The 14,022-nt window shown below is 37.1% G+C and overlaps 2 protein-coding genes and 1 long non-coding RNA gene across 3 annotated transcripts; all 3 read left to right on the plus strand.

Moving 5' to 3' along the window:
* The first annotated feature begins 728 nt into the window (after window positions 1-728).
* On the plus strand, window positions 729-1,923 carry LOC142168170 (uncharacterized). Its single transcript, XM_075228830.1, has 3 exons — window positions 729-879; window positions 1,032-1,325; window positions 1,697-1,923. The coding sequence occupies exons 1-3, from the start codon at window positions 729-731 to the stop codon at window positions 1,921-1,923; spliced, it is 672 nt and encodes a 223-aa protein (XP_075084931.1).
* A 5,159-nt stretch (window positions 1,924-7,082) lies between these two features.
* On the plus strand, window positions 7,083-7,748 carry LOC142168405 (uncharacterized). The gene is made up of 3 exons (XR_012698273.1): window positions 7,083-7,221; window positions 7,339-7,411; window positions 7,598-7,748. It is a non-coding gene; the product is annotated as an uncharacterized LOC142168405 (long non-coding RNA).
* A 1,536-nt stretch (window positions 7,749-9,284) lies between these two features.
* LOC107763314 (uncharacterized) lies at window positions 9,285-10,633 on the plus strand. The gene has a single exon (XM_016581792.2). The coding sequence runs from the start codon at window positions 9,337-9,339 to the stop codon at window positions 10,297-10,299; it is 963 nt and encodes a 320-aa protein (XP_016437278.1). The 5' UTR covers window positions 9,285-9,336; the 3' UTR covers window positions 10,300-10,633.
* Window positions 10,634-14,022: the final 3,389 nt, after the last annotated feature.

The raw sequence follows: 14,022 nt of genomic DNA on the forward strand, positions 1-14,022 counted from the left end.
TATGCGACCAATGAAGTGCAGATACAGATTTTGCTGGGAAAGACTGGGACAGCAGATGCGGTCGAATTCCGCAGAAGCAGACTTTGTGCCGCAGAAGTTGTCGAATTCCGCAGAAGCAGACTTTGTGCCGCAGAAGCGGCCATTGGCTCCGCAGATGCGAAATGTCGCTGGGCAGAGTTGTTTTAAGAACGTGATTTGGCCCTTCTTCTTTCATTATTCACTTGGGTTGGCCGAATCTGGGGAGCCATTTTGAGGGGATTTTCATCAAGCAACACAAGGTAAGTGATTCCCACCTATTACAAGTTAAATACATGGTTTATATATGGATTTAAATATGGAAATTAGTAGAAACATAGAGTCTCCATCACAGTTATTTATATTCTCCTATCTAATTTGTATTCCAGACAAATGTTGTATTTTATTATATTTCCTAGTTTATGCTCATGTACTTGTGACACCGGGTTTTGGGGGTTCTTATGGGTTGTTCATTATTGTAGTTCACGTAGTATTATCATTTTACCCTGTGAATTCCATTACATATTGTCTTATTAATGAAAATTATGATTTCAAAGTACTAAAATGAGTAATTAAGTTGATCAATCACTGCTGATTGGCCTGACGGCGGTGTTAGGCACCATCACGACTTTTAGTGGATTTTGGATCGTGACAGTACTCCTCTATCAAAATTGATTGTCAAGACAAAGTTAATTATTTGGGATGAAGCACCAATGATGCATAGATATTGTTTTGAAGCTCTAGACAGAACTCTAAGAGATATTCTTATATTTAAAGATGCATCCAATTTGGATCGACCATTTGGAGGAAAAACGGTTGTTCTTGGTGGTGACTTCAGACAAATACTTCCAGTCATTCCAAAAGGTACTAGACAAGATATTGTTAATGCTGGCCTTAATTCTTCATATTTGTGGAATCACTGTCATGTCTTAAAGCTAACAAAAAATATGAGGTTGGAAGGAAATCAGGTGGATTCACATTTAAATGATCTAAGATAATTTTCTGATGGATTTTAGCAATTGGTGATGGTATGATTGGAAATTCTATTGATGGTATTGAAAAAGTTTATATCCCTGATGATCTTATCAAAAATAATTGTGGTGATCCAATTTCTGCAATTGTGGAAAGTACATATCCAAATTTTTTAAGTCATTGCAATGATATAACATGCCTACAACAAAGAGGAATTCTTGCTCCCACTCTTGACATGGTTGAATCAATCAACGAACACATGGTTTCACTAAACCAAAGTCAACCAAAAACACTTTTGAGTTCCGATACAATCTGCATGTCAGACGATGCTTTTACAGGTTTGGAACACGTATATACACCTGAATTCCTAAACACTATTAAGTATTCTGGAATTTCAAATCATGTTGTCACTTTGAAAGTGGGTGTCCCAGTGATGTTATTGAGAAATATAGACCAATCTTCAGGGCTATGTAACGGAACAAGATTAATCCTCACTAGACTTGAAAATCGGGTTAAGCAAAAGTTTTATCGGGAAATATGGCTGGACAAAAGGCGTTCATTCCGAGAATGTCGTTGACTCCATCTGATACAAGAATACCTTTTAAGTTCCAGCGAAGACAATATTTAATAGTTGTATCTTTTACCATGACTATAAATAAAAGTCAAGGACAATGTTTATCTCATGTTGGGTTATATTTGAAAAAACTAGTCTTCACACATGGGCAGCTTTATGTTGCTCTATCACGAGTTACAAACAGAAAGGGATTAAGGATTTTGGTTTATGATGATGATGGAAAAATTTCAAATGAAGCAACAAATGTAGTTTACAAAGAAGTTTTTCATATTTACTTGGAGAATGAAAGCAAATTTGATCTGAAAGTTCATAACTTATGTGCTTCTCGTCCTCCTGTCTTTTCTAAACCATACTGGAAATAAGCTTAAGAAACAATAGTTGAAAGCTTCAATTGGTATGGTTATCTATTATCTCATCAACATTATGTTTTACTATTTTGACTTACTCTGAGCTAATAAATTATCTGATACAATATCTGTATTTGTTCCCTCTTAATACTTTACTGATAGTCACCTTTGGCAGGTCGAATTTGTGGTTTCTCCACACCGACTTGCGTATGCACAAGTTCCTTTTTCACAGAACTCTCAATAACGTGAGTACTATACTTCATTATGATCAAAATTATAAGAGAAGCATTTTATGAAGTTTAGTTATTTGTTCACCCAAATTTGAACTTTTTGCGAGCTTTTTTTGTGTGTTGAAAATGCACTTTCTTATATATTTTCTTTAACAGATACTGAAACCCAAATTTATCTTTTGGGACAGTTGATCGATATTGGACTCTTCCTAATGCTGCTGAAAAAATTGGCATTCCTCTTGGTGTGTGATTGTTTACTCTACCGTTACATGTGTTAAGTGAGCTGGATTTATTGGTTTTGTGGTGTTGAAGTGCTAAACCTGTTTTGTTTGACTTTTCTATTGACTGGTTCATTTGGAGATCTAATGCAGGAAGCTTGAACCAACTTCCAGTGTACATTCTATTTGAGAATGCTATAGAGGTTGCACGCTTTCCAGAGTTTGATTCTGAGCCATATGTTTTTGGTCCTACCATTACAAAGGTATTCTCTGCTACCATATTGTGCAACAGTTTCGTCTGCCTTCCTTTTCTTTTTCTAAGCGGATCTCATATATCTTTGATGTTTGTGACTCTGATCTCTAAGATGCCTGTCCTGTGCATTGTTTAAAGAAAAAATAAATTTTAAATTACTTTCACCATTAGCAACAGTAAAGGGATATATCGACCAAATACTGATTTAGAAGTTCATCTTGTGAATTGATGTTACATGTTTTATTAGTATCATCAAATAGCTGGAAATTTTACCTAATTGCTGCTTACATGTTTCTTCTCTTCTCTTTTTCTCTTTTTCGTTCAGTAAGGATTTCCAGTTTTGGCTTATTGCTAATGTTTTGCAAGTATATTATTAATGAGCAAATGTTGGGCAGAATATCAAATGATGCATAACAAATAAAAGTTAATTAAAATCACTTTGTGCATTGCTATAGATATATGGGTATAGTGGTACAACTTCCATTACCAAAACATATTAATAAAAAGATAGTTTTAGGTGAAATCATTCTGGAAAAGGATGTCGGTGGCTTTCGACCTCTGAATATTAGCAAGCTTTCAATAAAAGAAATTAAATGATAAAATTTATGCCTTTCGACATGGCTTGCGACTCCACTACAATATTTAAATTTATTTAAGTTGATAGTATGGTTCTTGACCAGAGAAAATGTATTTGTTTTGTTTTATATGATAAAGGTGAGTACTTTCATAATGTTTACTTGCTTACTCTTTTCTTTCTTTTTCTAACTCCTTTTTGCCTATTTTTAATTTTTCTTTTTGGGTTTCTGCAATAAACCTTTGCAATAGGTGATACTAGACTATGACCATACTTTCACAACACCTCGTTGCGGAAGTGAAACTGTTGAAAAAACAATCGAGCTTTCTACTTTTTACCTTTACAATAAAACTTTTATTGGATTGAGAAGGATTTGTCCTTCGAACTTCTGTTTTTGTAGAATTTGCTAAGCCAAATGGTAATTATTTTTCATGTGTTTATCTTAGCAGGCTGTCTTATCGAACTTAGGTTTCTATTAGTTGTTCTTTTTACTGCTTTCATAGGGGTTGCGCACGAGTTTACTATAAGGCCCCGTAGAATTTTGCAAAAGAAAATAATGTTTCGTGGCTCGGACTTTTTGGGTTGAACAATGCACGAGAATCAAAAGAAAAATTTTTGGCGAAAAATTATAATTTTGCGGTCCAATATGCGACCGCAGAATCACTCTGCGGGCCACATAATGGCCGCAGAAGTGAGCAGGAGAATGGCCAGTCTGGGGGCAATTATGCGGTCGACTGTGCGACCGCATAACTATTATGCGGTGCATTATGCGATCGCATAACAGTTATGCGGACCGCATAGTGACCGCATACATGGACAAATTATTTTGGACGTTTGGTCTGTAATTATGCGACCATTTTACGGTCCGCATATCCGTTATGCGGTCGCATATGCGACCGCAGAATCGTTCCGGAGCTCCATTTATGGGTTTTTAAAACCCGACCCTATTTTGTTAAATATACTCTTTGGGCTATTTTTGAGCTATAATCTGATATTTTAAAGTGAGAGAGAGTGCCCTAGAGTGAAAAAGAGTTCTTCAATAATTGTTTTTCAATTCTTGCTCAAGTTTTGGAAGATTAAGAAGGGAAACTCACTAGGTCTTCATCCTAGAGGTAAGATTCTATACCCTAACCCTCACTTTCGAATGTTGGGTAGAAATGGATAATTAGCAAGATAATTTCTGGGCAAGAGGGTTGTTTATTTTGCATGCATGTGTTATCAAAGGGTGTAGTAAGATTATTGAGCTAAAAATAGTAAAGATTGGGTTGTGGGATGATGGAATCCTCCATAAAAAGGGCCTTGAACCTTAATCCACACTTAGTATTTGATAAAATGCTCAAATGAACTAGAACCATGAGCATCTCCCTAATTTTTGGTTCAATTTGTTATATTTCTACAATAGATTGAAGTTGCTAAGAATTTCGGAACATTTAGAGTGTAAGGAATCTCAAGTGAGGTATATTGACTAAACTCTTCTTTAAGAATTGGAATTTTCAATATCCTTGTAAGTTCCGAGATGTTGATTATAAACGGAGTATTCCGATAAGTTTTGTGATGAAGATATATATTTAATTCGTGCTTCCAATGATCTTATAATATTGCATTATAAATTGAGGATATGTCCCAAATTATGGATTATGTACCACATGTTATAATTTCTAGTCGTGATTTATGTGAAAGTTATTATGCCAAGTGGTACAGAGATTGTGATTGTGATATACCTCCACCCGCATACATTGGGGTGAGGCGGCATGACCGCTTTGTGTGGGGATTATGATATAGAGATTGTGATTGTGATACACCTCCACCCGCATATATATTGGGGTGAGGCGGCATGACCGCTTTGTGTGGGGATTATGGTATTGTGGGACTGCACCTCCACCTGCTTACATTGGGGTGAGGCGGTACGACCGCTTTGTGTATAGTTTTGGTATTGGTGTGGCACCACCACCCGCATACATTGGGGTGAGGCGGCATAGCCGCTTTGTATTGGTATTGGTATCGTTGATGCATTTTCACCCGCATACATTGGGGGTGAGGCGGCATAGCCGCTTTGTGTAGGTTCTTGGTACTGTGGTTATACATCCACTCGTATACATTGGGGTGAGGCGGCAGGGCCGCTTGATTAGAGTTGTGGTATTGTATGTACACCTCCACCTGCATACATCGGGTAAGGCGGCGGGGCCGCTTTGTGTGAAGATGGTTACAGAGGATCTCATCTTAAATCCTATAAATGTTATTGATAGCTTTTAATAAGCTTGCTATGGTTTAAAGGGTTATCTATATTATTCTATTGCTGCACCGGTTCATCATATTTATCTTGTATTTCTGAATTCTTAAATTAGTGTTTAGTTTTCATACTAGTACTATTCGACGGTACTAATGTCCCTTTTGCCGGGGGCGCTGTATCTTTAAATGGATGCAGGTGGTTCCACAGCAGGAGATATTGATCAGTGATAGCAGCACACCTTCTTCCCAACTGACTTGGTGAGCCTCACTTCATCCCGGGGTCATGTATCTTTTGTTCTTTGTGTATTCTGTTTGAGGTATAGCCGGGGCCTTGTTGTTAGCATTATCATTGTACTCATCTTTATCTATAAAGGCTCCGTAGACATAGTGTGGGTTGTGTATTGGTGCTTGGGAAGACAAAATATGTAATGTTGTGGTTGTATTACTTGTCCATTGAGACTTTAAAAATGATGAAACTTTTGGAAATGATTTGGTATTGTAGACGTGAACACTATTTTGTCTAATTAATGAAAATATGTATTATCTCCATTTGTGGATGAGTTTGGATAGAATAAAATCTAACAGAATTGCTCGGTCGGATTCACTCGGTTGAGTGCCGATCACGCTCCTCGATTTTTGGGGCGTGACATTTACGATACACTAATGCTTCCTCAAGAGGTTCAAATACATTATTTTTTACGTGTATCTCAAATAAAAAACTGTCACTCAGTTGCCTAAACTGTTTATCCGCATTTTCTTGATTCTTACAGTCCACTATACTCCTTGCCTCAACTGCGGATGCATCCTTACAAAATCGGTAATTATTCTCAATCTCTATTTTTAAAATATAATAGGTTTCTCGCTAAAATATGCAGTCATAAAGTTAAAATTCAGGTTATGTCCCTTCCGTACCTAAGGTGAATCTTGCTCGCACATATGTCAAGATGGTTGGTGGCAGTAATACAACTGCTTATTCAATGGAACATTGTGCTGATCAGTAACATTTTTTCCCCTACAAAATGGTGATGGCCATATAATAAAGTATTCCTATTAGCCTGTATTATTGCCTTTTCGCCGTTATCTAAGTCAGAGGCATATGGTTACCAGCCTCACTTGATAGCACCTGACAAGGTTATAGACGGCTAAATGAAGGGGCCTTAAATTAATTTAAAGGACCACCTGAAGCCTCTGTTGATGGTGTAAGTAGTTTTTCAAAATTTATATTGGTCAAGTACTTAATGCTTGTTATCGACGCTAACTTTATATGCAACTAACCCTTGAAACTACGTATCATGTTCACTTTGTGTTGTAGGAAATAGTGAGGAAATCATTTGGGGAATGTTAGGTAATGGTGACTCAAGCATCTGGGTTGAATTCTAATTTTCCTACCTCGCCTCCCACAACCCCTTTCTCCCTTTTCCTATTATTTTTAAATGTATTGGTGGAGCAGGAGTTGAAGTGGTTTCCCATTTTGCAATCAATAGCTGCAGCTCATTCTGCTTTTTACAGCTTTAAGTGACTTCACGAAAAATTTATATTATTTTGCAGACGCGTCAAAAAGCCGATCCACTTGTGCCTTTGGAAAAATAGCTTCTGCAACTACAATAAGTTCAGAAATCAGGTCCAGATTATTAAAACATTTATACATATAGGCATTTTTATTCAGTTATGAATATCTGCTATTGTGCTTTCTACAACTTTGTGCGTCCCAAATAAAACAATCATAAATCTCCGCAGACACATTGAAATCACGATCCGTTTGTGTCTTTGGAAAGAGGAATTTTGAACTATGATATATACAAGCATCAGGTCCATATTATTTGTATATTAATACATATATTCTTTTGAACACCATTCTAATTTTCTATCATTCTATTCATCATAGCTTTGCGCGCCCCTAACTAAAAAATTTATATTTCTCTGCAGGAATGTTAAAACCACGATCTGCTTGAACCTTTCAAAAGATGACCTATGAAACTACAATATATACAAAACACAGGTCCAGATTCTTTGTATATTTATACATGTATTAATTTTTTTTTTACCTCAACTTTGAATTTATTTCATTATGTTTTTCATAGCTTTGCGCGTTGTGACAAGAAATTTATATTTTGCAGCTACATCGTTTGTTTTTGGCAACGTAGTATTATTTATTTTAATACTCCCATTTTCTTTTTGCTCGCAGTTCTGGAGAGTTACATCTTAATTTTGATTTCAAGCTACCATGGTGCACTTCAAACATAAGGAACTTCCATATCTTGTGATTACGGATGATAGAAAGGATTCAAATGCCAAATTTCTTCAAATGAAAATCAATTCTCCGGTGATTCCTGCTAATTTCCAGCTAATAACGAATCCGTTGACTATTCGCTTCATCTTTCAGAAACGTCAATGAAGGAGGCATTTGGCATTCTCGAAATTATCTCGTGCAAGGCTACCAACATGAAGGTTGTTCTGTTGAAATCGACTCATGATAAGATATTTGTATCTGCTAGCCCCAAAGTGAAGATCAACCCCATGAAGTCAAGTATTTTATGAATATCAATATTTTCTAATTTCGGAGGTATAAAATAAATCATCGATAACATTGAGGTTCATATGAGTAATTTTGATTCACTTCAATTGAACTACTTTACTATTGTTGGGTTTTTACTTATGTTCTAAAGCTTACACCTTACGAAGTAAAATTTTCGCATTTTGAATTATTGTTGTTATTGTGCCAACCTTGACATAAATATTTCATTGAAACAATGTGGACATTAAATATTTTTATGTAGTTATTTTAGGTTAGTTTTGAAAATATCATGACCATACTTATTGGTTCATACTTATTGGTTGGTGCTAACCTTCTTTAAAGTTAAGTTCATTACTAATTCATCTTATTTTATATTATCAGTTCTAAAGAATTGCTTCCTAGGTCATCCAAAATCTCAAGTTTCTTTCGGAACAAGAAGCAATTTAATTATTGCTGGTATGACGTTCTTTAACTGTCTTTTTACTGGTTCTATAATGTATAGGATGCATAAATCATATTGTCCAAAGTTTTAAAAGTCGATGTATGAATGCATTTGTTCAATGTTTTTGCCCTTTTGCCTTGCATTTCAGCTTCGCCGATGGAGACAGTATCACCTAAGACATCGAACATTTTGGGATGTTTTGGCTTTCCCAACAGTTCTACTATAAACTTCAATGCAAATGAGCGTTTGATGATCACAATGTGCTAACTTCTTGGGGTGTATCATACTAGCTCTAGCCGTTTCGGTATTGTTTGTCAAGTCATTATTTGACTAAAAGTTTAGCTAAAATCACAACAACTACTAGAACTTCAAAAAAATAATGATGAATGACTAAGGACCAAGTATTTTGCAAGCAGTAGCTATGATATGTAGCAACAACAATGTGGTTATTTTAACATAAATGTTGTTCAATCACAATTATTTTTTCCTATGTGTCATATTTAAACTACATTCTTTCTTCACCACATGTTTTCTAATGGATAAGTCTATTTCCTCATGACTTAAATGTATGAATATCCAGTACATTTATATGTTCATAAAATAATAGTAGCATTTTAATGCTCCTTTGTGTCTACTAAATTTTTCATATAATATTCTTTTTGAAATGTTATATTTCATATTGCGCGGGTACGTATACTAGTTTGGATTTTAAAAAAAAATTCAAAAATAAACCAATATTTCGTAAATTTTCAAAAGAAATAAGAAGGAAAGAAAGTTCCGGAAGGATAAAAGCAAAAAAGAGAAAAAATACACAAAAGGAAAGGCCACTATGTGTTAAACAGTCGTCGTCGACAGCGACCCGTCACCGACCCCCCCCCCCCCCCCCGCCCCTCTCCCACCTTCATTTTCATTTCCACTTCTTCTTCTTCAAAAAAAAAAATCCGCTCCCTTTTCCGCCTATTCATATATGTTCGGTTTGATTTTACGATTCTCTCTCTACAATTTCTTTGATTTCTATTTCAATATTCTGTCTCAAGAATTGCTTCCTATCCACGCCATAAAAATATATTATCTAAACCCTGAAAAAGAAATTGATTTCGAAGAAATTCAGGTGATAATGGATCGTTTTAGGGACGATGAACACAGAGAAATCCAAAAACTAAAAGCATCGATACTTAACCGATCGATGACGGTTCATACTGCCGTTAACCCAATTGAATTCCCAGAAAAGCCCGTCACATATTTCTACCCTTCTCCTCCTTCAATCGAACGTAACGGCTCCGTCAAAAAACTGCACAGTTCATCGATAGGATCAATGGGAAGTTCCTTCAAAGGTACCGTTAAAAAGCTATGCTCTCTTTTCGAGTCACGTAAACCGTCAAATTTACAACCTCAAAGCCCTACGAAGCATTTGAAATCCTTCAATTCCGATTCTAGGGTTTCGTCATTTTCTGATTTCGGGATTTTCCTGCCTGGAACGGAGGACAGTGTGGTAATTTACTTTACGAGTCTTCGTGGGATTCGGAGAACGTTCGAGGATTGTTATACTGTGAGGATGATTCTTAAGAGTTATAGGGTTAAGATCGACGAAAGGGATATTTCGATGGACAGTGCGTATAAGAAAGAATTGCAGAATGTTTTGGGCGAAAAGAGTGTGACTTTGCCACAAGTTTTCGTCAAAGGGAAGTACATTGGAGGAGCTGAAGTTATCAAGCAAATGAACGAAGTGGGCGAGTTGGCGAAGTTGTTAAGAGGACTTCCCCTTAGGCCACCGGGTTATACTTGTGAAGGATGCGGGGACGTGAGGTTCTTGCCTTGCTCGAATTGTGATGGAAGCAGGAAGTATTTTGATGAGGATGAAGCACAGCTCAGGAGATGTCCCGAGTGCAACGAGAATGGCTTGGTTCGTTGCCCTCTTTGTTGTTCTTAATTTTCATAGTGTATGAGTTAATAATAACTATTACAGCCTGCTCACTGCCAAATAGGTTTTGGTTTGTGCAGCTAGTTGTCTAAGGTTGAATAGCTTTTGCGTATTCTAAGGCAAAAGTAATGTTTGTTTAGCTTCTTTAAGTGACATGTGAATGTTTGTATATGTACATAATGCTTGGAAAACTTCATTCTGTGGGATGAAGGGGCTTTTTCATCCCCGTATAGTCATGTAAATTTGCCATCCAATATAAGGTGTGGTTTTGATTGAAAACCTAATTACTTTCTTTAATGAGCGACTATGAAAATGAAATAAAGATCCTTGTTGCAAAGGGCAATCGTAGATTGCATTAATGATAGTGAACATTTCTATACTATGCCCAGACTGCTAGCAGTGGCATTTGAACCCTATAATATGCCAATGGTTACGATCATATAGCACATGCATGCTGTCACACCAAAGGGTGTGGGCTAGTGATCCATGAAGTGAGATGAAAAGCAGGAAGACAAGGGTTCAAATCCCAGCACAGAGGGAACATGTTAGGTGATTGTTTTCGATCTGCTTAGGCCTCGTTGCATAGAGTTATGCAGTACTGGTAGTGGAAGGTAACAGGTACCTGGTGGAATAGTCGAGGTGCATGCAAGCTTGCCCTGACACCAGCATTATTTAAAAAAAAGAGAGGCCCCCCAAACCCCCCAAAAAGAAAAAAACCAAAGACAAAGAAAAAAGCACATGCATGCAATTTAGGCCTGGTTATGTAACAGATGCAACAAGATCTATCATCCTTGGAATGACTTATCGACCTTACACAGCACCTCACAGTTTGTTCAAAACATGAGTATCTTCCCATGCAGCGCCATGATAGTCTGCTCTTACTACAATTTGTTCACCGTTTTTTACTTCTGTTGAAAGATCTGGCTTTTATTTTTTCTCCTTCCCTCTGTACCTGGAACCTTATGATCCTCTTTGCTGATCAGTTGAACTTTGTCTTGTCGCGTCCTCTCAATGGTTACAACTTAAAGTTATTTTCACTATATCTGCGCATAGAGTTGTATCTTTAAGGTCTTGAGTAGTGATATTCTACTAAGGACTAAATTTTGGTTCAGCCTATATTTAAGTTTTATTCAAAATGGATTATACTGTTAGGATGGGTAAAATTGGTTAATTAAAGATAAATATGTATCTTGTTGACATCTCTCATGGTGGAGCTGAGATGCAACAGAGCCTGACTCTGCATAACCGGGATGAGACGAGATGTCACTTGCTTATGCATTATCCACTTGGGAAAAAAAGACATCTCTTTATCCATGTATTAAGTCCATTCGGTGAGGCAGCATCCTTCCTCTCTTTTGCTTCTATCATAACTGTTGTCCCTTTCTCAATTCTTTCACCTGTCTACATGTCTCCTAAGCTCCATAGACATGCTTATGACATCTGCAAGTAGTTAGGCCTTTTTAGTTGAGTGACAATGAGCTCAACGTTGGCCTTCTATCTTCCTTCAGCTAGTCTTAAATTGAGTTTTACATGTCCAAACAAAGCCTTCTAAATTGATTAAGCTATTGAAAATCTTGCTGGTTTGGATTAGTTTCTGTGTTCCTAACTCTGGTAATATAACTTTGAATTGTAAACTTTGTTGGTCAAGGGTGGAAAATGTTAGCATCTTTATCTGATGCTAATATATCAGTATAAAGTAGAAGCTGGAACTCTTTTGATGTGGTCAGGCAGCATTTGTTTGGTATTGGTGCATTTACTCAACTTTTTATTTGAATGTATTTCAAGTATGTTCCTATGTTTGCTGTTTGTTTATGTTCGTAGAAGAGGCAATGAGCACCCCAAATAGCAATTGAGATGGTTCTACTGTGGGTGATGGAAATGATATAGAAAAGCCCCATGTGCCAATAGGCTGCAGAGTTCTGATTAAAAATAGTCTTCAGAATTAGGGAAAGCATAAGGTGAATATTTGTCCCCAAGTAATTGCTATATTTTGTTTCCCATATGGTATTTATCTACTCAAGTATATTTACCAAGGAATAGTGGGCTTGATACATTTTTCTGTCGAATTGCTGGTTTTATGTACTTTATGTTATTTTTTGGACACTTTAACTTTCGTGATAGGTTCTTTTAGATAATAAATTAAATTTTTCCTAAGTCCCACCTTTTCATTCTTAATACGGACAAGGGTCAAAAATATCCCTATACTATTATAAAATGTTCACTTATACCCTCTGTTATATTATCGGTCCACAACAGTCGCCGCCGTCATAAAATTGGTGCAAAAATACCCCTCTGCCGTTAAGACCCTCCACCATGGCAAAATTATCCCATGTGGCTTGACATATTGCTGAGGTGGATGCCACGTGGCATGCCACCTCATCGCACTTATCCCATTTTACTCCCTTCCCAACTTTTTCATTCACCACTACCTCCCTCTTCATTCAACCACCACCAACATCACCTCCTCCTTTACCACATGCACACCTATTCTTCCACCACCGTCAAATCACTAATTTTGACCACATATATCCTGAACCCACACACTGCAGATCCAGGATTGCTTCCAATGTGGCATCCCACATAATGCTGCTCGGTGGGCCGGGCCTGAACCGGACCGGACCGGGCCCGCGGTCCTAACGGGCCTGGTGGGCTGGGCCGGTCCTGGGTGGGCCGGTCTTGGTGGGCCTCTGAGCCCGTCACGGGCTGGTCTCCATGGTTGAGCCCACGAGCCCGGGACCGTTTGGCCCGGGACCGGCAGGCGGGCCTGGGCCGGTCCTGGCGGGCCTGGCGGGCCCAACGGCTATTTTAAAAAAAAAAAAAAAAAAAAAAAAAAAATCAAACGGCCATATTTAAAATCTAGCCGTTTGGGCTGAAAATATGACCGTTTTTTAAGTTAAAAAAATGGCCATTTGGCCCCCAAACTTTATTTTAACCCCAAACTTTATATAATTACACTTTTCCCCATTTCTCAACTATAAATACCCCCTCATTCTTTCATTTTTATTCACCAATTCATCAATATCTCTCAATATCTCTCAATCTCTCTCAATCTCTCTACTACAATTACTTAATTTATTGTTGAAATTTCGTGAAAAATTGTGAAGTTGTTGAATTGAAGTTTTCAAGTGTTCAACGATTTTCAATTTTCAAGAAGTTGTTCGGCAATCCGGTAAACTCGTTTCAACTCTTACGTTTTTATAATATATTTTTGTGTGGTTTAGTTTGCATAATTATAATTAATATGGCATTTACTTTGAAAAAAATGTTTGGTAAAGGAAAAGATAAAACCGGTGAAAGTAGTGGCCAACCAACTACCCTTCCCCCGGCTCCCCGACCTAGAAAAGATAAGCAAGTTGAAAGTAGTCGCCAACCTAGACGTCCTCCTCCTTCCGTAATTCTTGATAGTGATCACCCTTGTTTTCAATTTACCGATAGTGAATTTTATCATAATGTTGCACCAGGTGATAGATTAGATGATGAAATTATGAATGCTCTTTATCCTAATGAAACCATCTTAGAAAATAATGAGGAAAATGAGGATGATGATGAAACTCAAGCACCGGATTTAGATGATACACCTACTAGTCCTCTTAATAACCCAAGTGATGCACCGGTCGACCCACCTGTAGAAACTCCTACTTTTAATAGAGAACCTGCTAAACGCTTAGAAACATCATTAGTTTGGAATTTTTTTACTCAAGTAAGAGAAAAAAATAAGGCTAAGTGTAAAAC

Source organism: Nicotiana tabacum, chromosome 13, assembly GCF_000715075.1.
Source record: "Nicotiana tabacum cultivar K326 chromosome 13, ASM71507v2, whole genome shotgun sequence".
Taxonomy (NCBI): domain Eukaryota; kingdom Viridiplantae; phylum Streptophyta; class Magnoliopsida; order Solanales; family Solanaceae; genus Nicotiana; species Nicotiana tabacum.